At 42.3% G+C, this 25,888-nt stretch overlaps 1 protein-coding gene across 2 annotated transcripts in view; it reads right to left on the bottom strand.

The window, feature by feature from the left end:
• The window catches only part of RPS6KA2 (ribosomal protein S6 kinase, 90kDa, polypeptide 2), a 305,814-nt gene that overhangs the window by 62,863 nt on the left and 217,063 nt on the right, over positions 1–25,888 (bottom strand). For both annotated transcript variants that reach the window (XM_010579888.1, XM_010579887.1), the window contains 4 exons: positions 11,078–11,158; positions 10,181–10,260; positions 7,042–7,148; positions 118–155 (listed from right to left, as the gene is read on the bottom strand). In XM_010579888.1, the coding sequence (XP_010578190.1) occupies positions 118–155; positions 7,042–7,148; positions 10,181–10,260; positions 11,078–11,158 (306 nt within the window). The remainder of the gene's footprint in view (positions 1–117; positions 156–7,041; positions 7,149–10,180; positions 10,261–11,077; positions 11,159–25,888) is intronic.

The raw sequence follows: 25,888 nt of genomic DNA, 5'->3' as shown, positions 1-25,888 counted from the left end.
CTGCTGGCTTCTGAGTTTTTGTAAGCAAACTCTTTCCCAGTAAAGACCAAGATGCATGGAACATACTGCAGAAAAAAAATCAGCTCGTAGACATTAAGTTTTCCATTCCTCACATACCTGTTATCTTAATGTGGCCCTCTTCATCAAGAAGAATGCTGTAAAGCAAAAAAGCAAACATTATACATTAGGCAGGCACAGAGTACAATTAACGAACAAGAATAAAACACATTTAAGACAGTTAAGTAGATATGCAAGACTCAAATACATGTGTAAACAAACCCTCAGTGGATTCTATGCCTCCAGGAAGAAAAATGATCCTCAGAGGTCTGTCTAATCTCACGTCTGAAGCACACATGGCCTGCGGCAGTTGTACGGGGAGCCTCCTCCTTACTCCATAGCACGCTCAGGTGGGCATGCAAACTGAGCTCAGAAAAAACAGGGTGTTCAAAGCCAACAACTGCAGAGTATCTGCTTCCAGCAGGAGAAGGAGCTACAGGTTTTCTGCTCTTCTCATAATAATAAAGGCAAGCACACAAATAATCAGGACTTGGACTCACTGGACCTAAAATTAGCTCCAAAGGTAGATACGTTCATGCTGTAAGTAATAAAAGTGATTGTAGAGCACAATGACCAGTCACAGCCTAACTGCATGGATCTCAGCCCCTGCTAATTTATTCTGTCCGGAAGCATAAATGAAAATTCAGCCTGGAAGCCAAGTTCAAGTGTTCTCATGTCTGCCACCTGCCAACATATTTTATTTTCACAAAGGCACTCCAACATTTCTGTGAGAAAAATGACTGTAGTTCACAAAAAGCATTGCTAGTTTTGATGGAAACAAGGAGGAACATTGAAACTGAAAAATAATGATTTTTTTGTAACTTTTCTGCCTATAAATGCCGACACAGTAATGAGGGTGTTGTTTCTGCAGTTCTAGTTAGATTTAGTATGTTTCTCTTTTCAAAATGGTCTAGTGAGGTGTCAGCTATTTTTATATTCCCCTTCTCTTGGAGAGTCACTTCAATTATTCAGGAAGAAAATAAGACAGAAGTGAAATAAACACATTGGGCTATACTTTTGTGAACGGCTCTCTCTGTACTGAAACATAATTGACAAGAGATGATCTGTCATTCATTTGTGTGTTTAGAACAGACTGTTATTGTGTAATTCATCAAACAAAGGCCAGCAGCTGAGTCACTACTATGTGTTCAATAATTAAAGCTTTTTCTTCTAGATAAAAGCATCTTTACCTCCATTCTTTCTCCCCAGATTTCTTGAAGAGGCATAATTTTTAAGTACTAGCCTATAACAGGCATGTTTAAATGTATTTTTGTGACTGCAATCCCTAAACAAGAGGCTTGTGCTTCAGAAGAGAACAGAATAAAACACCTGCCAGTGTGGAAGTGAGCGTGAATGTAAGAACTCCACAGACCTGGATCTGGAAAAATGGCAAGGGGGAATACAGCTCACAGAAATCACCCCAAATTTTGCCCCACACCCACGAAGCCCCTGTGAATACCAATGCAATTCAAAGGTTGGGGGATTTTCCCCAGAAACATCGATTTTGTATTTCATAGATTTCCCATTGATAATCCATGCTGCAATATATGTTCTTCATACCTGTGCCCTCATTAGAGAGTTCATACCTTACCCTCACTAAAGAGATGGAAGGAATACCAATGCAGCCGTCAGACTGATAATACTGTTTTAGGTTAAGTGAGCCAGAAGCATACAACAGACTTTCTCATGCTGAGTGTTTGCATGAGCAGCAAAATGAACAGGTCCTGGTTTCCTATGGATGTGTATCCTATATTCCCTAGAACTTGATCTACTGTTCCCTCCTCGGTCTCATGTTCCCTAATCCCCTTTATACAGTGCCCCCAGCTGCCTGCAGCTTCCCCTGTGGCCCCTGGCAGCACCCTTTGGACAGCTGGGTGCTTCCACATTTGCCATCTGCCAACACCTATAACGCTGTGGTTATGAACTGAAAATTACATTTGATGTAAAAAGACAATAATATGCTAACAGTGAGAAGAAAGGTAACTGTTGCTCTGAGTTAGCTTAGAGTGACATTAAGTAGTAAACAACAATGTACCTGCTTCTGAGCATCCAAATTAGAACACAAGACAAATAGTTTTCCTTTTACTGTAGAAGCAAATTTATTATCTGATAATACTTTCTGTCTTCTCTGTTTATTGCTTTACAGTTCCTTTTTATCCCACACTGTCCATAGAAATTCTATTGTGACAATCACAATTACTTTAGCTACGGTTTGCAGGATCAGCTAATCTGAAATAGGCTAGTATTATTTTGTGGAAGGCAAAAAAGAACGAGAAGTTGTTAATGTGATCCAGGCTTGAGAAAAATCTTTCCTCTAAATCAATGTTTTGAAATTATAAAAATGTAAGAAGTAGACTGCTTGTAAATGTTAAACTAGGCTATAATCCCACTGAGTGACAACCTTCACTACAAGATTTTTCCATTTTATTTGTTCAGTTTAAGGTTTGAGTTTGTTTACAGGATACTGTCATTGTCAACCTGTTCTTTATTTCAAAACGATAACAACATTTTAGCCTCAGGATCATCCCACAAACATTCAAACTGCTTTCACTGATCTCAGTTTAGAAGTATGCCTTGAGAAAATAAAGGCTGAAAATCTCCATGTTAGAGGCTGGGCAGCTAAGTTAGTAGCAGGGGAATGCTACTCCAAGTTACAGGAGAAGCTCATAGTAGAGCTAGGACTGCAAACTCCGTAGTAGTCTTTTGCTGCAACTCTAGCACAGGGATAAAAAGCCTTTGTAATCAGTTGTTGACTTTATTTTATATCTTGTCTTAAATCAAGGTCAAAGCAATTCTCTCCCATTTCTCTCTCTCTATTTTTAGTATTTGGACATGTCTTTTAGGCTTCACTTTGAACTCCAGCACAGCCAAATCAATGTGAAGTTCTGCCAAATTAAAGCCAGAATGCTGGGGTTTTTTTGGACGATTTAAGTTTCTTTCCAAGTCAGCTCAGTTTTACAGAAAATTCAACCCACACTTTATGTATTTCAGAAATTGTAGCCAAATTTTCAGGTTGGAAGAAAACCTGAAACTTCATAAGAAGGGAGGGAGGGAGGGGTGGGGGGGAAGGTGTTCTAAGGTTTGGTTCTACTTCCCATTATTCTTGTTTTGATTTGATTGGTTGTAAGTTAAATTGATTTTGTTTTTTCCCCAAGTTGAGTCTGGTTTTTGCCCGTGACCATAAGTGGTGAGTGATCCCTCCCTGTCCTTGTCTCAATCTATGAGCGTTTCTTTGTATTTTTTCCTCCCCATCACACCAGGGGTGAGGAGTGAGCGAGCAGCTGCCTGGTGCTTTGTTGCCAGCTGGGCTTAAACCACAACGACAACGTAAACCACTCCTTGTTAATCAAAGGCCCTACGACAGAACTATATCAAGGTACCTGGAGATAGAAAAGGCAAAGATAAAAAGAACCTGTGCATTTCCAGCAGGCAGAGTTACTTTTAAGTCACTCACACCCTTAAACCACAGCATAAGAAATAACATACCCATCATATACTAGTTCATAATAAGTTCTCATTTTTCCATTTTGGTATATTTACCATATTTAATAGCTTGATCCTGCAGTTCTTAAACAGAAACATGCCTCACCATGTAAGTAACTCCATGGGTTTCAGTGTGACTGAACAGTACCTTGCTCCACAAGGGATGCCACTGAAACCACCGAGACAACTCAAGGAGAAGAATTTGGCTGCAATAATTTAAGGGAAGCATCTGCTTGTTCTAAACAAGACTTTAACCAGAAAACTCAACTGCTTGCCTTTTTGAAGTAAGTATAGCTAACTTTATAACAACTCCCAGAGTATGTACTCTGGTTGCACTTAAAATTAATTCACAGCTTTGAACTGTTAATATGGATTTTTGCTCAGGGAATCAAAAAAATGTGGAACCTTAAATTTTAATGTACTGAGGGTTCTTTCAAGTGGTCTGAACAGTGCTATTTTCTAACTAGTCTTCTTTGACATAAACAATTCCGATGAACTTCGTTTTAGGATACTTAAAGAGCTGACTGAAGCAATCTCAAAGCTATTAACAGTTACTTTTGGGAGCTTCTGGAGGACAGCAAAAGCACTGAACATTGAAAGAAGGTCAAATGCAGCGCCTATCTTTAACAAAGGGGGAGAGAGAAAATTGGGAAATTACAAACTAATTAATTTATCTCTAGTTCTGCAAATCTGATAGAGTAAACCTTGTGCTCTAATCAGACTGGTAATGCTTCTCCTGAAGACATGGGTGTAATTCAGCACATTGCATTTCAAAGCAGATACGGATCAAGAGAAACCAAAGGGGAGGAATGAGAACGACTTAACGCCTAAAAAGACTGACTGGTGATGAAGAAGAGTTCAGTAACTGGATTGTTTAGGGTACAGAAGAGGGTCCAAGGACAAGGATGTGCTCGCAATCCCCTGAGGCTCCTGCTGAGAGCGGAACGGCACAGCTGGGCAGTCTAGGAGGACAGGCCAAGGAGCAATGGCCTGCAACTGCAGCAAAGAATTTTTTTTTTCTGCTGTACCTGTTTTTTTACTCTAAACCTAAAGTTCCAGTGAAATTGTAGGCTGTCGTGCTCTGCTGTCCTAGGCGTGAATACACATAGGCTTTGCACTTATAAAGCTATTTTTAAAGGATATGGTTTTCAGTCAAACTGATGCCTTGATTTATCCCCGGGAATGAACTTCAGTTATATCAGTCTGGGTCATTCCCTTTCCTGTACAATAATAGCTATATTCATCTAAACTAATTTTATACTATGACAATTATATCCAGATTCAACTGTATCACTGGTATCTATTTAACTATACATCAAAGACCATAAACCATATATTCAAAAGTTAGGAAATACAAGAATGAGGGCTGCCACCTTAACTTCACACAGCAATCTCTCTCTATAAAGGTCTTCAGTTACATGATGACACTTTTTGTTTTCTTCCAGAGAAATCTCGCCTCAGTTGGCAGAACAGGTAATACTCAGCGATTTTAGCAGAGCAGTACAGTGAAGGGGATGGCTGGCTGGTCTCAGCTCAGACAAAAATACACAGAGAACTGGATCCCATTTGTGCCTTTTTGACATGCTTCTATGTGACAATGGCAAATCAGTGACACCTTCCTTTCTTAAGTGAGCTCTAATTTCTCAATTCACTGATCCCCGATTTGAGGCACTGCAGTTTGGTCTGCAGAAATTTTAAGCGCTCACACTTGCAATTGAAGTCAGTGAAAGATGTGCTTTGAAACACAAAGTGACACTTAAAGCTGAGAATTCTGAAAAATCAGGTTCTCAGTATCTCAAATACAGTGAATAGTTTTGACATGCACTTAATTTTCTCCTCAGTTTCTAACTTCTCCTAAAGTAAAAAATTATGGCATGTGCCTATAAATGTAACAGCACTGTAACTTACATTTGAATATACAGGCTCATATTTGGGTACCTTCTAATAGCAGCTTCATATATCATGTGTTAGCTTGAAAACAGCTTCATCTAACACCAGAAAGAAAAGTAAGGTGTGATTCATACTAACACTCACTAGAAACAAAGTTTAAAACTGAAAACCTATAACTGGAGTTACTCTATTATGTACATGTTTGTTGATGCTGAATAAATACAATAGCAATTCAGAACAAAGTTGAAACCGAATTGCTACTGGCAGACGATGCATGAGCACATAGCAGTGGCAGCTATGGTGTGACCGCTGCCTACCTGCATTTCATATTAGTAACAAACTGGTACCTTTTACCCTCCAGTTTAATTTGGAGGATGACTTCCTGTATTTGCCAAAGACTCTGTTTTTCAGTTTTGGTTGTGTAAACAGACAAGACTGGAAATTTTGGTCACCTGCGAAGGGGTCTCTAGCCCAAAGGATTGAGAGCTCTTGTTACACACATCTGTATGAATTCATAAAGTACTACCACTATTATTTTTGTAACCAAAATGTAAAATTGAATGTAAAGTTTAAATCACATACTACTGTATTGTAGATAAATAGTCTCCTCCCCTTCAACTTCTCACCTACAAAGTCCACCTTCCATCACTTTTGGTCTCTTATTTTGTCCGTGAGTGTGAAAGCAATAGCACTCCATTTCAAAGAAAGAGCTGCAGATTTTTGAATTTCCTGTCACAGAAGGAAAAGGCTGCTCTGCTGTTATACTTCAGAAGTGTAAGCAACAGCCAAAGAGACTGCCCTCAGAGGTCATATTTTTAAATGACGGTCACCATTACGTTAAAAAGGCTAGCAACTCTGAAACGTTACAGCCTTTTTTACTGATGCCGGCACAGAAGATGCAGGCAAAGCACCAGGCAAGTAGCACAGAAGAAAACCAATATCACGTCACTCCCAGTGATAGCACTGAGGGTGTCATTTAGTCTAGTGACGTAGTCCAAAGAAAAAGAGAGAAAGGACAATGCTCCATAACACCACATTAGGAATAGAAAATAGCCGCAAATAGAAGTGAGAATAATTCTTAGAAAAATATTTTGGATTGTTAATAAAAGCGTTTTTAAAATCCTGATTATCGTGTCTCTCATGAGCTAATACATACACTAGTTTTCAGAGATGCTCATTTACTTTAAGCAATGGCTACAATAAAACTGAATGGTGCCATGACATATTTCGTGTGAGCTGGAAGTGGAGTTGCTTTGAGCGGTTTATACCACATGAAGGCGAAGGCCAGATTAAATGCTGCAAATGGAGGACAGTGCTACTGAAGTCAAAGGCACAGAGATCTGAATCCCACGCTGAGATCATTCACTAAACTGAAGGCCAGGCACACAGAGGCTCCATCACACTGTAGCACAGTCAAAATATTTGGCCTCATGCTAAAATGATATGACAGGAAGACCCTACTGCTGATGGTGAGGGTCTCGTGTAGAGTCTCACATACAAGAAGGAAGGCAGAGCCCCTGGCACTTCTTGATTTACTAGCGTGACAAGGAGCAGAAACAACCTAAAAGCTCGTGTATTTATGTTTTGGTTCACTCTTTCTCATTAACTTACTTTTCTGGTTTTAGATCCCTGTAAATAATTCCAAGACCATGGAGGTGGTCTAACGCCAAGGCCAGCTCAGCTAAGTAGAACTTGACGTCCTCTTCTGTAAACATCACCTAGAGAGAAGGAAGAGAAGAACACGTCTATTTACTGGACAGCGGTGGGCTGGCTTGCGTTAAACAGATATGGGGAGGGAATTGTCTAACTCAGGGAATGCTGGAAGGACCATCATATCAGGTTCAATTTTCCATAATTTGTCTGAGCTCACATTAACAATTCTTACCAGATTCTCCTTATAAAACAAAACTTTATCTGCCTAGTACTTCCATTCCTTAAAACACGCTGCTCTCATTCATCTGTTTGATCTGTTTAGATGACATCATGTCACAATAATATGAATAAGGTTCTAACTCCTTAGCCTTTAGCAATGAATGGCAGAATTCAATACGTTCAGTGCAGCCCTTATTGGTTTCATGTCTCTTAATTTGCTAAAATCTTGGTATTTGGTTACCAAATTCCCACAAAATAACATGGGGAAACATCTTTGGGGAAGTGAAATGCTTCCAAATCTGAGCAGAATACACAGCATGAAGAGACTCAGAGATGGATTTAAAACCCTGTGCACTTAGGGTTCAAGGAATCTCAGTGCAGATGCCCTAAGCAGTGATGTGTTGTCTAACATTCAGGGCCTGAGGAGGTCTGAACTGAGGGCAGTTGTGTCCTTTCTATAGCTGATATGGATACTGCTAACACTGAAAGCTCTGGTTTAAGTGGGAAGAAACTTCTATAATCGAAAAAACACTAAGCTCAGAAAAACTCAGATGGCAAGATACCCTTTTGGTTCAGCTTTCATTATATCCCAGATGTTATTAAGTTCTCTTTAATTAAATCTCAATAAGTACAGCGATAATAATGCAGAAAGAGAAGCTGATACATTGGATACACAGTGTGAATACTATGTATGACAGAAGTAAAATGCGTCAGCTCAGTACAAATTTACATGTCACATGTAAATGTAAACATCTACAGTAGAAGTTGCTGAGTTTATTTTGAAAGTTAAATCTCTGCTTTTGGAAAGGGGCAGCCACAATACTTGAGTGCTCTGAGAAGCTGCACAGGGCTGAGAGCAAAAAGAGAGGATTCAGAGAACAGATGTCATGTAATTTAATTAAGAATATCACTGCAAAGGTTAGAAAGAAAAAGGATACACAAGCAAAAACTCAGACTAAAAATTTAATTGGTCTAATCATAAAAACTGCATTATCAAAATAAATTTAAATTATTTATAAGGTTTAAAATAAATAATGTAGGCAAGAGGTGAAATTAATAGAATCAGGGAAAATCTAATCTCCACAGCTATACCTAGTTAAAGTCAGATGTCTCAGAAAGATAGAGCAAGACAGAGACAAGCTTTGGATGCATGCATGCTGCAGTATATGGGATCTGACTGAAAATCCACTGAAATCAATACTGTCCGACCAAGTCCATAATTAACAAATTGCAAGCAGTATAGGTTTTCCCATAACTTCTTCCCTTGCGATACCTTTCCACTAAACAGCTGCAAAGTATAGGTAGACCAGATGAGCTGCAAACACTGAAAAAAGAAGTACGTGAAAGGGCTGTCAAGTTAAGAGGACTCATCCTTGATAGTATAAAGCAGAGAAGTCAGTGCATTGCATTGGGAAAAGCTTTGGGGAAAATGTGAAGTTTTAAAGGAGTACAAAATCTGAGCTGTTCTCTTTCACTTTTGAGTTCCCTGATTGTGCAGAACACTTTTCTCTCTTCTTCCATGAAAGTGGAGAGGCCTTTGCCTCTTTGTCTTAACAACACACTGCCTCGCTAACAAAGCCTGATTTCATGACAAACAGCAGAATCATATTTTTATTTTCCTTAATCTTTTTCCTCATATTAAAAATAACTGCTACCGTGTATGGAGTACTTACAAGAGTATCATTACTTGGCAGTGTAATTAACCTGTTGCTGTCTTTTCACATTAGCAAACAAGCCTGGAAAGCAAATACTTGGGGTCCCAAGTTGTGGTGCACACAGCAGTTTGCAGCATGTCACTGACCCAGAAATTGGATGGGAAAAAAAAAAGCTAGGGAACTCTTGAATAAAAGCACTGATTTCACAGCTTTTTTTAGTCTATCAGTAACTCCCCAAACCAAGAAGAGTGAACAGAGCTTCCCCTCAAGAAGGCATTTGAAAGGTCCCTATCTTATCTTTAGATTGCGCATTAGATGGTTGCCCGCACCCCTGTGCCCACACCCTAGGAAAAGACCAAGGGCTGGGGACATGGTGCTGGTGACAGAGAATGCCGGGGCGCAGACAAGCCCCGGGGCGGTGGGGCTGCCTCGCTGGAGCCTCCCGTCCTGCCTGCAGAGCCCTCTCTGAGCCTAAACGCAGGAGGATCCACTGCTTCCAGCAAGGCAGACGGCTGGCTCAAGGAGGCGTTTGGAGACACGGGCGAGTGCTAAACGCACCTAGAAAACCTGCCGCTGCGGCTCCCTACAGGCATTAGCGAGACTCGAGGTCGGCCCGTTTCCTGGCTGCCTTTTTCACGGAGGACAGGGAAGGGATGGGAGCCCGGGGAGGTGATGGAAGCCGGCTGACCCCCAAGCCCCAGGCTGGTGCATGGCTTCCAACCTGCTCCCAGCAGCTGCTGCTGCGGGAGACGGCTCTTTCCCCGCTTGCCGGCTGATGCCCCGCAGCCTGCACGCTTGCCGCAGGGCTTGGCCCCTGACCTACGGCCATCTCCTCTTTCTGCTGGCAGCGGTTGTGATTTTCCAGCAGTTCTCTGCCCGTGTCCCGGGCAAAAAGTATTGAGGATTGATTTCTCAGACCGTTTCTCATCACATCCAAGATGTAATTTGTGAGTGATGAATCTGGGGCTATTTTGCTACGGGAATGGCTTAGTAGTGGTGCAGTTTTCTCCGACAGTGATGCTTACATGCTATCTGCTGCATTACCTATGGCATAATTCAAATACAATTATTAAGAACACATTTAAAGATGCAAGATGATACGGCTCTATTACATTTATATAGTAGGACTATTCCCAAGGCTGTTTTTCATTCCCACCAACTTCATCTGAATTCTGGAAATCAGGATAGTCTTTCATTTCCAAAGTTAAAGTCTGTCAGCTTACCTCTTTGGAGAGTCTTGTGAAAAGGTCCCCTCCCCGCAGGAAATCTAGTATTAGATACAACTTTCCCTCTGTCTGAAATGCTGCATTAGAAAAGGATGGAGATGTTGGAAGTTTGAATCAAGATAAAAGTCCCCAAAGAATTAATCTTGTTGACTACCAGCGTATCATTTGCGCCGTTAACTTCCCTGTCATTTCAGCACTTTGAGAACAGAAAAAATTAATTTCTCTATAGGACCAAGCAATTGAGCTTAAGACTATGGGAAAAAATGGTATCAGCTGAGAGATGATGCATTACTAATATATTCTTTTCCATGCTAAGCACCTACGAATTAATATTGCTTTTCATTGCACAAGACACCAGGAGTCGCTGAGGGCTAGGCATAGAGAGAAGCTCCCCAGTTTGTGTGAGGGGAGACCTCGCACTATGCAAAACGTTCTCGGAAGACCCTTTACAGTAATAACGGGGCTCCTCAGGGAGCTGGTGAGGCGGAGGAAGGCAACTCCAGCAAGACACCACATTCATATACACACTTATACAAATTCAGACTGGTGCTGATTATTAAAAATAATTTTTAATTTAGATTCTCTGGTTTTCTGAGCGATACCTGACAGCAGGTGAGAGGGTTGGCAGATATATATTCACCAGCTACCCCACCAGCACAATCTAGCATGTTAGACTCTATGACAAATGTATTTTGATGGAGGAATGGCTAAAACCTACTTATACCGAAATTCTCCTTTAGCATAAATGAAGAATTTCACACAGGTAGCCTCTAAGATTTTGTTAGAGAAAGAGTCATAAGTAGGCAGGGGTATCTGTATGAAATTATAAGACATCTAGTTACAATTCCCCAACAAATTTAAGAACAAACATGAATTATATTTTAATATAGTTACCATAATGAAGCTTGACTATGAAAGGATGATTCACTTCTGCCAAAATATCTCTCTCCATTTTTGATCGTACCCGATCCCGAACTATAAAGAAAGAACAATAAGAACAGCGACATATTAAGAGGCAGCATGGTCACTGGATACAATACTGGAATGAGGTTCAGGTGATTCGGATTCTGCTTCTCACACTGCTGATGGCTTGTGGTGTGACCTTTGGCAAATCACGCCACTCTCTAGCGTCCCCTTTTTTTGCCTGTGTTGGCTGTGTAGTAAGAGTAAGCTCTTCAGGAAGGCACCATGTCTTCCTCTGTAGAGAACAGCCCTAACTGAAAGGACTACAGTATTACAAACAACAGGAAGGTGATTATGCTTTGCAGAAGAGAATGTTAATGGGAGAATTAAAACTATATAAAATTACTAACTCTATCTCATTTCAGATTAAACAGAATGTGCCAGTCCCAGAGCTCATCAGGTTAACCTCATGCAAATTAACTTTTTGTATTGTGCTGAGGCAGCGTTTATGAGATATCACTGAATAGCACTCTCTGGAAGTGATTTATATAAATTATTTAAGCTTCCAATAAACCACCCAAACAATCAGTAATAAAGAAAACTATTTTTATGTGTAGAGATAAATTATTGTGTGATAGCAGTGAGAAAAATACTTTTTGTGGTTGAGATGAATAGAGAGTAAAACAAAAAATAGTTAAACAGGTGAGCTGGGTTCAAACTAATCAAAACTAATGCTGAAGATTTCATAGCAAACACATTTAGCAATATGTTCAGACATTGAGGAGGATTCACTTACTAATTCCGTAGTGAAAATACTGAAATCTTCTTCTTCTTTCTCTGCGTTACACAATACCAATAAGCTTTTCAGTTGAAAACGTCTCCAAGGGATGTTATGAGACTATTTTAGGTGGTAAAGCCTGAGATCTTAGTGAGATTCTGTCATCGCCTGCATGTGTAGTGGAGCTGCTGAGAAGCTGAGTACTCTCAGCACCCGAGTAATGAACATGCCATAATGAAACCACATATTCTGTTGCTGTACATCAAAAATTGATGCACAGAAATAGGTCCAAAACAGCTGATCTGAGAACCTGAAATAGGAGTGGAGATACACATGGATTTCTTGCTATTTTGATGGTTTACCTAGGTCAATAGTGACGCAAACTTTACTAGCTCACGCAACCTAAGCTACCTTGTGGCTAAAAATCAAAGAAAAGGGAATCTCAGAATCTTAATTTTATCTCATGAGTAAAAACCACACATAATACACTCACAGAACGCTTAAGCTACACGAAGGCAGAGCTTTTCTCATGCTGTAGATCACGCTGCTCCCAGGCAGGGATTCTTGTTGGACTGGTGGGCATTGCTGAAGGCTCTACGTGGGACACTTCCCACTAAGCTTGGTTAGACAGCCTAACAATTGCCTCCCTGCGCTTGCACGGCACAGGTGTGCGAGCAGGCTGGCAGAACGGCAGCGCACCCTCCTGTCCCCACCACTTCAACCTCCGAACAGGTAGAGGCACGGCTGTGCGGCCACGTGCTTTGCCCGAAGCCCCTCGCGCTGTGCCCGGCTCGCTGCGGTGGTGGTGTCAGGCTGCCATGTCAACCTCCTCCCCATGTGTACACAGCAGCCACAGCGACGTTAAAGAAAAGGCTATGTCAGCACAGAAGACACCTCATTCTCCGGGGTCATGGCCCCGTAACCTCTCTGAACCTAGTCTCCAAAGCTGCTCTAATCACCACCTCCACAGTGGCTTCCAGAAAAGGTGACTAGACCCTGTAATCAGGATTACAGCTTGGCACGTGAGTTGGTGACCTGCCCTCCCCATCTGCCAGCATCAAATACCGCCTGATTTAAACGCTCTGAGAGCAGAAGCTATACAGGCCCAGATTTTTATACAATCCTACCCACCAAAGAAGCTATTAGTCACATTACCTAAAAAGGGAACTCCGCTTGCTTTCTCCCACTGTCCCGTTCTTACCCTGTTCCTTCCATATGCCCGGGCCATGCCCGATCTTAACCTCCAAGGTAGCCGTTGGAGATACAGGACATACCTACCTGCTGGCACCAGCTTACATACCACAGGGCACTGTCAGTTGTTGTACCAAGTGCTGCACTTCCACTGTCATGATAGTTCATAAATGTGCAAGGTTAAATCCCTTCTCCTTTTACTATTAGTTCTATCATAGCAGGAGGAAAGGTTTATTTTCTCTTATTCCAGATAGACCTGGAAATAGGAATTCCCCTGCTCTTCCTCCCTCTTGTATTTTTGGGATCAGGCCAAGGTAGGTCTGATATGCATCAGCAAAGGTTTTAAGAAGAGGTGGCACTTTGACGTAACATTTCAACAGCATGAGGCTCTGGCTCCACCTGACTTCTCTGCCATCATGCAGGTGCGGTGAGTGGGAAAGTGCCTCTCTTCTGCACTTTGGAGATTTTTTCCTAGTGTTCAGTGGCCCCAGTCTGCTCTGCTGACGGAGTCTCCTTTCTAGCTCTTACACCCTGGCAGTCGGATAATTAGATTCATTTGCTCCAGCATGATCTGAATTAGTTCTGGCTGCTGCTTATTCAGCCTGCTAGATCCTGGCTACAGAGGGACTCCTCCAGCAGCAGGAGGAGAGATGGACAGGGTCTGCACAGCTGCTGCAGTGCCAGGGGTGAAAAGGCCTGACCATTGAAGATACTTACTTCTACGCCGGTGACGAAGCAAACGTGTGTCTTTGCTTAGTCTCACTTGGGGATCAGTGAGCATGTACCACCATGAATTTCTCCACTCATTTCCAAAACGACTGGATCTCTGACAAGGAGCTATTTCTACAGATTCCTTTCCGAGTGACTCCCTTTTCTCTGATGGTCTACTCAAAGCACTGCAAAACCAGCACTGGAGCTCAGTACCCCAGGGCAGACGACGGAGCGGCTCAGTTCAGCACCTCTCAGCACAGGGCTGGCCTCCTCCTGCCCAGGTCCCAGCCTGGTGCTGCGGAACAGCCTCTCCTGCCCACCCTCGGTAATGTCAGGGGGTCTACACCAAAGGCGCGGAGGAAAGTGCAAATAATTCAGCTCCCCCATCCTCACTTGGAACGCTGGCAGCGGCCTCAGCGCAGCACACAGGCGGCTTGGGCAGGCAATGCTTACACCAGACGTTCACCTCTATCACTGAAATGCTCATTGGAAATAGTGCTCATCTGCTAAACCCTTGCCCTTTCTACCCACTATCGAATTTGGTTTGAAAGGTGAGTTTTGCCACTTATCTTGAAACTATACGTCAGACAGAGGCAGAGAACGCAACCTGGAGCAAAGAGCACAAGGTCATGAAGACTGTTTGCATGCTCTTGGACAAATTAGCTCTCCCTCAAATAATCCCTGGTGTCACGGGACAGAAGAGACCTGTAACAGCGGAGGAAGCACCTGCTACCCTGAAATAAAAACAGTTCCCATTTCCAGGTATTAACGTGGTAAGAAAAAGAAGTGGAGGTAGCTGAGGATATATGCAAATAAATAGAGCTTATCCAATTCTGCCTGTCTAGCTCTGAACGTCAAAAAGGAGGATGTTACCGCTTGCTTTATTTAACACTGAATGCTTAAGGAGAGGGTTTTATTTAAGGTATGAATTTTTACTTCTTGGGCTGTTTTCATTTTAATAACCATGAAGTACAGAAGGGAAAGGGGAAAAGGGAAAAGTATAGTCAGAGCATCTTCCAAGGAGACAAAAAGTTCCTTCTTGATAACGGACTAGCTGTATACTTTCCGAATAAGAAAATAAAACCATAATCCTGCTTCCCTCTCTGAAGCTCTCATGATATCTACTTTGGTTGAGATTTAAATATGGAAATATAAATTAAATTTCAGCAATGAACTTCTTGTCCATATGTCTCACTTAAAAACTAAGAGTCAGTGCATCTCTAAGCTATGTACACTGTCAAGTAATGATGATCTAGGAACATCCCTTGATGTACATGCAATATGCAATGACATCGTTTCAGTTCAGCAGGATGTCAAGCCAACCCAATGAGAACTTTAATTAGTGAAACCATGGCCTATAGGAGCTGTAAAGGGGGAGTTTATAGAAGAGACACTAATTTATTCACTGTTATACTGATTAAAATTTATAGCTAATTCACCATAAGAGGAAAGTAACTTGTCATATAACTAGTGACTGGAGAGTTGAGCTGAAGTCACAGTTCTGTGAAGTTAAACACCATTCAGCCACTGGTTTCAGTGGAGCCAGAGTATTGCTTCTGGGATCTCTCTGGCCAAAGAATAACTTCCAAACATTTTTATTTAATAGTACCCTTCTCACTGCTGCCCAAAGTAATTCTTAGTTCTACTAGAAGCAAACTATCCTGAAGCTATCTTCTAAATTTGTGTGTAATACTTTGCTGGTCTTTCCTCTGTCTTCAGACTCACCTGGAGTAGAAGTTGACATTTCTACTTCAAGAGAAGTGATTTTTCAATTTAACTTGCAGTGCAGTTTTGGTTTTTGCATACAGATTTGGTGTCACAAGGCACGAGGGTTTTACCTACAGCCTTGTACAAGCTAACACACGTATCAAATTTATACTGGTATTAATTCAATTTTCAAATGTCAAATAAAAATGAAATAGCTTTTCCTTCTGCCCTCCTTCCTTGCCTGAAACCTGTTGGTGCCCTGCATGTGTCCCACACCACGTTTCCCTTGGTACCAGCTGGATCCCATCAGGGCACGGACACCTTAAGTTAGCGTTCCTGTGACTGATACCATTTTCCACTTACGGCTTTCGCCTTTAAAAGGTTTTTGTAGAGAAAGATCCAGCAAGGGAGAGTGTATTACAGACATCTTAATGGTCTGCCTTAGCTAAGGCCACTGAACTGCACATCAGACTTGATAAACAGCAAAATCCTCAATGCAGTGAAACCCGTCTCGGGCTCACCTTCGGGAGGAACCACAGCATCATGCGTCAGGGCTAAGAGACAGGAACCGAGGCGTACGTCTACGAGGAAGACCAGCACGGAGCAAGGGAGCACATCTGCCTCCGTCCTGCCTGTTCTGGGGATCAGCCACAGCGCAAGGAGCCGGCCTTTGGCTGCCCATGCAGACGGCGTGGAGATGTATGCGGTACTCTCCCGCTTCCTCCACAGACGCCGAGCTTGGGTGTTGTTCTCACCTCTGTCGGTCAACACCATGAGGAGCCAGAGTCTCACCAGTGAAATATTTTCTGTACACGTTAGCTGAGGTCCGGCACAATTCTGCTTTGCTCATGACCACAGTTGTTTGCCTGTTCATGCCCTGTGAACATCTCTGACTTACTGATGCAGCCTCGCAAATGCAAGCAAAGCACTTGGATGCTCCAATACACTTCTAGACATGATGACTTCTAGCCTAAATCCTGTTTTAAAAAGGGGATGGAGACAGATTTTATGAGCTCTGCAAGGCACCTAAAGCTGAAGATGGTTCTACCACTTTTCAATAGCACTAAAGCGATAACTCTTACTTTTCCTAAGTTGGTGTTTGGTGCACAGGTCCTTTTGTAACTCTAGTCCCAGTGTGAATACCTGCTGGCACCAGAGCCTGGTCGCTCCCCAGAGTCCTCTGGAGGTGGCTCAGGGCAGGACCTGGTGCTCTGGTCGCCTCTCTGAGCGGGCCAGTCTCTCTCCATTGGAGGCAACCATCTTGGTGTCACCAGGCTGCAATTGGCATTTGAAAGCTTAATTTTTTGGTTTTGGAAGTAGAAATGTCAGACGATGGGTTTGGTGCCTCAGTGACTTATCCTTACGTCCTTTTGTGCTTTTTGACAATTTTACCCAAAGTGCTGTTTTAATCCCCTGAACTGCAACACCAGGGAGAGAAACCCAGCTGCGTGTCTGACACCAGCAACCGCCCTGACAGAAACCTGTTCCTGCAGGAAGATACACACAGAAAATACATGAATAACGTCAAAGGTTCCACAATCTGCTCAGAGATGTTTGGCAAAAAGCATTATTGACTATAAATTATTTGCCCATCCCTACCTTTCAAAATGACCTCGTGATAAGAAATGTCCCAGCTCAGCCAGGAGCGGAGCACTAATTAATTAACAAAGCAAGAACAGGAAGAGTTAGCAACTATGTTAATTAAATCACCATTGAAAAATATCGGTAGCAGGAGACATAAATCAGTGAATAAACCAATGGATTTAAATTTCATCCGTTACCCTCCTCACTTCCCTAAAACACAGTGCCATGCCTCCAGTGGAACAAAAGCAAAATATAACTCAGACACAGGAACACGCAACTCAATTTCAAATTCTTCACGTAGCGCTGGTACATGCCAGTGATATATAAAATGGAATATATACATAAAACTATGTGCAACATCCTTTTTGATTCTATTTCTGTTATTTTCATCTGTTTTTAATGCTGGCTGTTGTAGACAAAAGCAGAGAACTAGATTCTAATTTCAAATCCACACTGTGTATGTCTGGAAGACAAAGTGCTTGTGTGGTGACTAATTACTCGAGGTATGAAGAAATACAGGCTTTCTAAAAAGGATCATAATCTGGCTTCAGTGGTTCTGCTTGGAAATGCTATTTGCATTACTGTGTTTCTGCTCCACACAGTATTATACACAAATCTTCTAAAGAGCAGCCTTTCATGTTGTACCTTATCAGCACACCATTATTACAACAGAAAGGAAAACAGAAAAGTGTCCTGTTGACACCTGAATGTAGAAGTACACCAATAATGTCACATAGGGATTTTACGCGCATTTCTTTTGAAAGGCATATAATTTCGTGAAGGTTATTTTTCTGGAAGAAAGATCCTCTGTGCCCCCAAATATGGAACTCTTTAGATATGGGGAAGAAGCCATTAAAAACAGAGCTTTACCACTCAGCCCTAGCGCTGCTGCAGCAAAGGAAAAAAACAGATTCACAGAGCAGGAGACACTCCTTTGTAGAAGGGCACTCTGAAAAATCGATATGAATGCAGACTGGGTTTTAGGAGTCCAGGGTCTGGAGGAGGTCATTTTATCCCCCCCGCATCCCTCCTTTTTTTCCCCCTTTTACATGAAACAACACATTTGGCTTTAAAGAAATCAAAGACTTTCCTTTGTTTCTTGTTGGGTTTGGTTTTTTTAAAGTAGCTTGGATGCTTCCATGTTGAGATTTGGAATGACAGATGTCTCTAAATTAATCCTTGACAGATGTCTCTAAATTAATCCTAAACTTTTAATATTGAACTTCTACTTATATTATTTATCACCTATTCATTATTCTCCCTAAACGTTTGGAAAAATTAATTAAATCTTGCAATATCCCTCTGAAGTACCTCTGCCCAATTTTCCAACAAGGAGAATTAAAGGACAGATTGATGAAGTTTAACGTTACCAAAAAAAAAAAAAAAAAAATCATATGGGAGCTGTCAGGAGCAAACACGGGTTTCTAGGACATACTATCTCTGCTGAAAACAAATCCTGAGAGCAGTGACCTGAGCTCTCCCCACTGTTTTCCTGACACCCTCGCCCAGGCTGCAGCAGGTCTGAGCTCTGCGGGTGCTGCTCGGTGGGCTCCCTCCTGCCCCACAGAGTCTCTGCCAGCTCTGACCTCCCGCCGCTTCCCCACTGGGACACCAGTTTGGACCTCTCTCCCCAGCCAAAAAATCCCACAGGCGCTGCAGGAGCTTAAATGTGTTTTAGATTTTTTGCTGAAATTAGCCAGTGGATTTCAACCCCGTCGTTAGAGAAGTACTGACCGATAGACCAGCTTGATGATCGTATAAACCTCATGTCCTCACACAGAGGTGAAATTTCAATTTTTGTGTATTTTTAAACAGAACTGGACCAACGGAATATACACAGATGTGCTTGTGCACAGCTCCCAGGTGAAGCCATTCCCCCTCCACGGTCTGTGAGCTGCAGACGTGCAATGATAGCCAATAAGCCAAATCCTATGGTGATGTACAACATCAACAAAGTCAGAATTACGCCCCTTACAACCGCATAAATCGGTCCCTAACTAACATTGTTATAAACAAACTGAATAAACGGCTCGATGAAGAGCAGAGAGAGCTGCCATTTGGAACTTTGCATGGAACATTTGCATGGAACTTCCTTCAAAAAGCCAAAACGTACAGCTAGAAGTACATCTGTCCATGACTTGTGCAAAACAGAAAGCCTTCAACACCTCTGCATAGCTGCACCTGGGTCACCTTTTTTTTTTTAATGTAAAACATATGTTTTATTTAAATTTGTTTACCTTAGTGGATGTGATATCCTGTCAAATGATCCATGAAGTGATATATTTGTTTCCTGAATTCTACTATAACATACTCCTATTTTTTATTATATTTGCTTCAGCTGAACAGATTTTTTATTATTATTAATTATTGCAGGCAATAGCAACAATTTCAATATTAACTCTTACTGACAGGCAATAAATACCTGTGCTCTAGGAATAGGCATAATTTCAAAATGACAAACGGATAAGAGGGCTGGCCTTAGAATTCAGCAGTCCCAGTAAATACCATTCATCAGTAGCTCTGGAAATTATGATGACCTGAAGGGAGAAACTGGTGGCTGTTTCATATAGTTTTGCAATAAAGAAAAGTTGCTTCAAACAGTTATGAGAGAGTCGGCCTTTTCTCCCTTTACAAAATAGATATTTAAAATTTAGTTCTAACCTACCAGAATCCAACAGAGAAAAGATATAAAGGTACATATAGTCCTCAGTCCTACTCTTCAATACAGTCCAAGGAGGGATGAATTTTCGCCATCAAACTTCTCTCACATCTCCTGTCAGGCTCCAATTCCCTTGCAGCTGCTGCAGCGCTGGCTAACTCGCATGCAGCTGCAAAGGAGAGGCAGCTCCGAGCCAGATGTTTCCTACCCGTGGGGCATTCCAGCATTCAGTGAGCGTTTGCCTTCTGTTTACTATTGCAATATTCCTAAGTCGACAGAAGCAATGAAGAAATTGTTTTTCTCTTGTCCTGCTGGAGATGGAGATGATCCAGATGTCCCAGAGCTGCTGGGTCTCTCAGGGTAAGGAGTTTCACCGCTTGCCTTTAAAGCTTGAGGATCAGCGTGGTTTAATCAACCGTTGCTGCTGTTTGCTCTTAAAACACACCTCTTATGGGGGGTGTTACAGGCAGGGCTGAATAAAGTTTGTGGATTACTTTACTCTGGAAGTGGGAAAACTGTCTGTGCTTTGGTATTCACCACAAATATGTTCCGCAGCGTATCATCAAAGGCAAAAAACCAGCTTTTGTGATTGAAAAGTATTGGGAGCGACCACTGGCTCAGCAGCGAAAATGCAAAGACATTCCCTTTTATGCCAGCCTTCTACAGAAAAAAAATTGTTCCCTTTATTTAGTTTCTGCAGGCCTAAAGAGCCAGTTGTACTGAAAGGGAAGTTTCTTCTCCTTCAAGGATCTTTGAGCAACTACTAATTTGCTTGCAAAGCCTGGCAGAGGTGGAAGGGGGTGAGGGTGGTGCTGGAGCTCCTTGGGACACTAACTCAGGGCAAAGTACCCCTGCGTGAGAGTGACTTAAAGCCCACCCGAGTCCCTTCTGCCTTGTTACATGAGCCCCTACCGTTTTGTTTAATGGCGCAGTATGGAACCTTCTGCTTGCTCCAGGTGGGATGTTTATGGACAAGACCAACAATCTTTTATATAATATTAAGTGAGAATTCCTGGAAGGAGCGGAAACACGGTATTATCCCTCTGTGGAGAACGCATGTACTGGGATGCTGTCATTTGCCACCGGGGCAGTTTTGCTTATAGGCTGAACTAATCCTGGTAAATGTTTTCTGTAGAGCTGCTTGAAACTTGTAATTTTGGACATTTTCAAAGATGTTTTTGCTGTGGCTTTTGTTCTGAATTGGAACAAAAAGCCTAAATTCAGCAAGTTTTGCCAAAATTAAATTGCAAAAAATTGTTTTGGGTGCACCACAGTACTGTTTTGTTAAGGGTTTTAATTTATTTTTCATCTATTATTTCTTAAACACTAATTACAATGTACAACTGTAAAATAATTTTTACAAAGATATACAATCAAACTAGAGCATTCTGCTGAAATTCTTACTACCAAAGTTTTTTCAAGAGAAATTTCACTCAGAAGTCCTGTTCTGGTGGATAGACACTCTTCCAGAAACGGTACACTGAATCTTTTCTTTATCAATCGTAACGCACATTCAGAAGATGGAATAATAAAAAAGAGGATTTATGGGTGCTTCAGGAAAAATCTGTTCACTAAGCCCACCAGGAATTTTTAAAACAGAACCCCTGTGCCTTCCAAGTGTAGTAAACATACAAAAGTATGAAGTGATGGGTTTGTGATTGGCCTAGTTGGAGAGCAGTTTGCCAGCTTAGTTCCGATACGGGTAACGCAAGGCAGTGGCTGGACAGTGAGAGGGACATTTCTCAAAAGGGAATGTTTGGATGGATCAGCGATGGAGCACAAGGCAAACGTTAACATTGGCCACGGCTGCACTAGGCTGACTTCTCACTCCAAACACTTCTTCCATTGGGCTGCTTGGATGTGGTAAACACAGAGTCGATCCAATCTGACTCGCTCTAACAAAATGTTTTGGATGAGCAGTTTAGTTACTGAATTCCAAATATTTTGTTTGCAAAATGAGTAACTAGTATATTTAAGGCATCCCTGAGGAAGCTAGGATAGTGGCTTATCATCCAAACCCGAGGACACTCAGTTGATTTAGGAGATACAAAGCCCTGAGACAGCTTCTATTTGTAAACCATGCAGGACCAGGTTTATCAGGTTGCCTGCAATCCAGCCCTCTGAGCTACTTGCACACAAAATAGATGGGAATTTAGAACTCAAGATATTTCAGGAAAATTGTGGAGTTTAATGTCAACATTCAGGCAAACCAAACCTTTGCTTTGCCCAGGCCCTGACATGCTACGCAGACATGCTTAATACAGCTCCTTTGATATGTTTGCCTCATAAAAATAAACGAGCATCTGTGAGACGGCTGTCTGTCACTGAAGAAGCCTCCAGTCCCATCAGCAAGTAGGGTGCGAAGTCAAGGCAAGGTCATTTCCTAAATTAGAGCATAAGGAAAAGCCTGGTCTCGTTTTGGTACCGACACACTGACTAAAGCTTTGCAACCAGCCTTGGCCACACAAACAAGAAAGAAAGGCTGATCTAGTGTTTTCTCCTGTGAGCGGAGAAACAGTGCTTAAACAGTCGCAAATTATTATTCAGCCTGGACTCCACTATGTATAGGGAGCCTCGTGGAAGATATGACTAAGTTCAGAGAGTCTCTGGGTGAAATCATGGCCCTAAAACAGTCAGTAGTAAAACTGCTGTTGACATTAATAGGATCTCACCATCTACATCTTGGTCCCTGTATACAGTTCTGAAAATATACATAGCTGCTTGAACTCCAAAAGAATACCTAACTGAAGAGGAAATCTTCTTTTTTCCTATGTCACTGGGTAACTGCCAAGAGCTAAACATAAACCGTACTAAGCAATGACTAAAGGGAGACAGGAGGAGAGCAGATAAATATTTAAAGTATATAAACATGAAGGACAGAGGAGACTTATTTATCAAAATAAAAGGAAAGAAAGGAATATAAATAGGAGGAGGTAATTGAAACAGACAAAGAGGAAATGTAGGCTGTCGGGCAAACTGTAACTGGATGAACACCTATAGAGCAGAGTGAAGGGTTGGGATCGGTGCCTCATCACCTGACACATTTTAAAACAAAACTGAACAGAAAAAGTTAAATAATGAGTTAGTAAGAAACCAGTCTGCCCTGGCTGCAGGGGAATGAGATTGCATCTTTCACTCTGTGCTACTTTGCTGCAATGACTCCACCTCAATAAAGCACACTTTTTAAAAAACATTTCTAGATTTCACTACTATGCACAAGTGTTTGGGAGACTGACTGAAACAGAACATTTGTACCAGGATTAATGCCTGTAACATGTTAGAATATTCCAGCAAAGTGAAAAAACCCCAGGAACTAGAAATTTGTATTGGGAATGGACTCAAAAACCCCATGAAGAATAACCATGAGCAGTTTAGCTTCCACACAGTGCTTTTAATTCTGAGATCTCAAACAGCCTTACCAAGAGCCTCGGATCACTACGGCTGTTACCCCATAGGTGATAGCTGGGGGTAATGCAGAGGGCTAATGGAGCTCCTCCGGGGCCACCCAGCCCAGCGACCACCAGCCCTGTGACAGTCCTTCCAGTGACTGCTCAGCAAACCATACTCCTCACATGCAGAGTGCAAACTTTCAGGCTTCCTTAAAGCTTTGCTTTAGAAGTTGCTTGCTTTGTTCTGCTTATGAAGGAGTGCTCTCAAACCCTCTCATGTGATAAACTCTCTAGAGCAAACTAAAAAACAAGCGTGCCGTAACAGCATGGCAGGGTTTCTGCATATTTCTAATGAAGATGCACGTAAGGAGTCCTCTCACACTGGCAAATCTCAAGTAGTGAGGTCAAATCTTCCGCCTCATGAGCACCTCCTTTTTGCTCCACGAGTCTCACCCACAGCCACCCTTCAAACCCCCTCCACCCCCGTGCCCGGGCAGCAGAGCGGAACAGCCTCGCTCTTTTCTACCGAGGGAAAGCACTGAGCACCCCTCTGCCAGCACCGGCGCTCAGCAGCCCTCTTCCCTTGCAGCCCCTTCTCGAGTCCCAAGCAGAAAGGGGTGGGAGGAGGGGTGATGCTCTCGAAATGACACCTGAAGCAAGTGCTGCCCGTGATCCATGACTCTCTCTTCCTGGCCCTCCACTTCTCCACCTGTGGTTTTGCCCTTCCTATTGCCTTTCCTTTGGCTCCACACCCCAGATGACATCTCCTGATGCTGGGCTCGGGGGATGGCAGCTTTCCACTGCCCCAGAAAGCTGCTCTCAGGAATCTGGGGGGCACCAGCTTACCTGGGGACAGCTGAGGGGCTTCTGGAAAATGGGGATGTCCAGATTTCAGTAGGTTGGAATGTTAGCTAAATGAAGGCTGTGCACTTAGTGGGATGGTCAAGGAAAAGCCTCTTGGTTTCCTTCGTACCAAGGTCAAAATGTGCTGCTTAAGAAACCATTTTCTGTGTAAAAGTCTGGGGGCTGAGCAAAGCCACTGGCTAATTTCCAGAACAAAGCAAGCCAGAGGGGGCACAAGCTGGGGGCCCATCCTTTTCCCTTCATGGGGAAATTTTTCTAGGAGACAGAGATAGGTGGTAAAAGTGACTCAAACGCACGGAATACCGTGTAAAAACAAAAATAAAAAATAGTCCTTCTAAACGTACATTTGAAAATATTTCTTTCTTATGATAACAAGGGTCAAGTTAGTACCTGCATCTATCTACATCCTACCTAGATGTACAACATTAATATTTTACATTGTATAGCTTATTGTATCCATAATGAAAACCAAATTGAATTGATGAGCATTAAGAAAACCCATATAGCAGTACAATCCCATAAACCTGAAACTCCCTCTAAGCATGAAAGGCAACTCTGAGTTAACAGTGATGACGATGACAACTGCTCACTAAATGGCAAGTATACTATAGCACAAACAAAGTCTGAAAGATGACCAGGGATGCAGCGCAATTATCTGAGCAATTCAGGCTTTGCCCAAATTTACAAATTAATCTACCACTGCTGAGAAAATGTCGGTTAAATTACTGCACCATGGAAACCTCTCGAGCGTGTCAGTTACAGTCACATGCAGATAGAAAATGCTGTAGACAAAATAGAAAGGAGAGGTTGTCATTGATGCTGATTGCTGGTCTCTCTTCAAACATCATCAAAACCTCCAACTTGGAGCAAACTCCACAGCCATGAGGAAGCCGTAACTGACATGTGTAACCCACATGAAGAGTATAAAACCACAGACAATAATTTCGCTTCCGTTGAAACAAATCCCAGATGGTAGTTTCTACACCGTGCCATCTAACTTTTATGGAGAGCCAGCTGAGTGCTAGCACACCTCCGGCAGTAGTTGTGAACAGAACGCCTGGCCAGCTGTTTGGTGAAGGTTTACAAGCGACCCAACTGCAACGCCGCGAGGCAAACCATCGGCAGTGCAACCGACCCCCTGCCCTCTGCCGTCACGCTGGCTTCAAATGGCGTCAAGTGGCAGCGTTGACCTCTCTGCTCATCTGCCCTCCTGCTTGAAAGGAAATAACATTTTTCTGTTGTGTTATGGGAACCCGTAAAAGCAGTGGGATTCGACTCCCAGAGGATGCTTACGAATTTGGTGTCCAACCAACTATACGTGCACTGCAGTTGCAGGCAGCTGAAACTGGTTAAATGGCAACTACGTTGGATGCTCCAAGCGGTGCAACTTACTCAGTGAACAGAACAAACAAATGCTTTTTATATAGATAATGGATTTGCACCACAGCCAAAGACTTGCAGAGTCCATCAAGGAAGTTAAAAATCCCAGGGATATTTAGCTATTGTATTTCCAGCTTAGCTTTCCACTACAGCTACAATTTTATGCAAAAGTACAGTTGATTCACAGCTCTGATTATTTCAAATAGTCAATGCATTATGCAGAAGAGACATTTCCTAACAATTTATTGGTTTGGATTCTTCAGCCATTAAATTCCGTAACACAGCAGATTGCACTTAAGTGGGGAGAAGTGTTAATAACATCTCCATTAATATCTGACTATTACTTTTCGTAAGGACATCGAGCACTGTGAAGAGGAGGCTGGCATAATTAGGTTAACTTTACAGATATGGAGATTGAGAAGAGCAGCAGCAGTAACAGTAGCTGGTTTATGTTCATGCAGCAGGCTGGCAACAGAAATCCGAGCAGAGCCAAAGTCTTAACTCCTAAACTGAGGTACCAGGTCCTATGCTAAACACAG

The sequence above is a fragment of the Haliaeetus leucocephalus genome, unplaced genomic scaffold, assembly GCF_000737465.1.
Source record: "Haliaeetus leucocephalus isolate CR32 unplaced genomic scaffold, Haliaeetus_leucocephalus-4.0 Scaffold687, whole genome shotgun sequence".
In the NCBI taxonomy this organism is placed as follows: domain Eukaryota; kingdom Metazoa; phylum Chordata; class Aves; order Accipitriformes; family Accipitridae; genus Haliaeetus; species Haliaeetus leucocephalus.
Note: the sequence above shows the minus strand (reverse complement) of the source record. Positions and strands in the feature narration are given on the sequence as shown.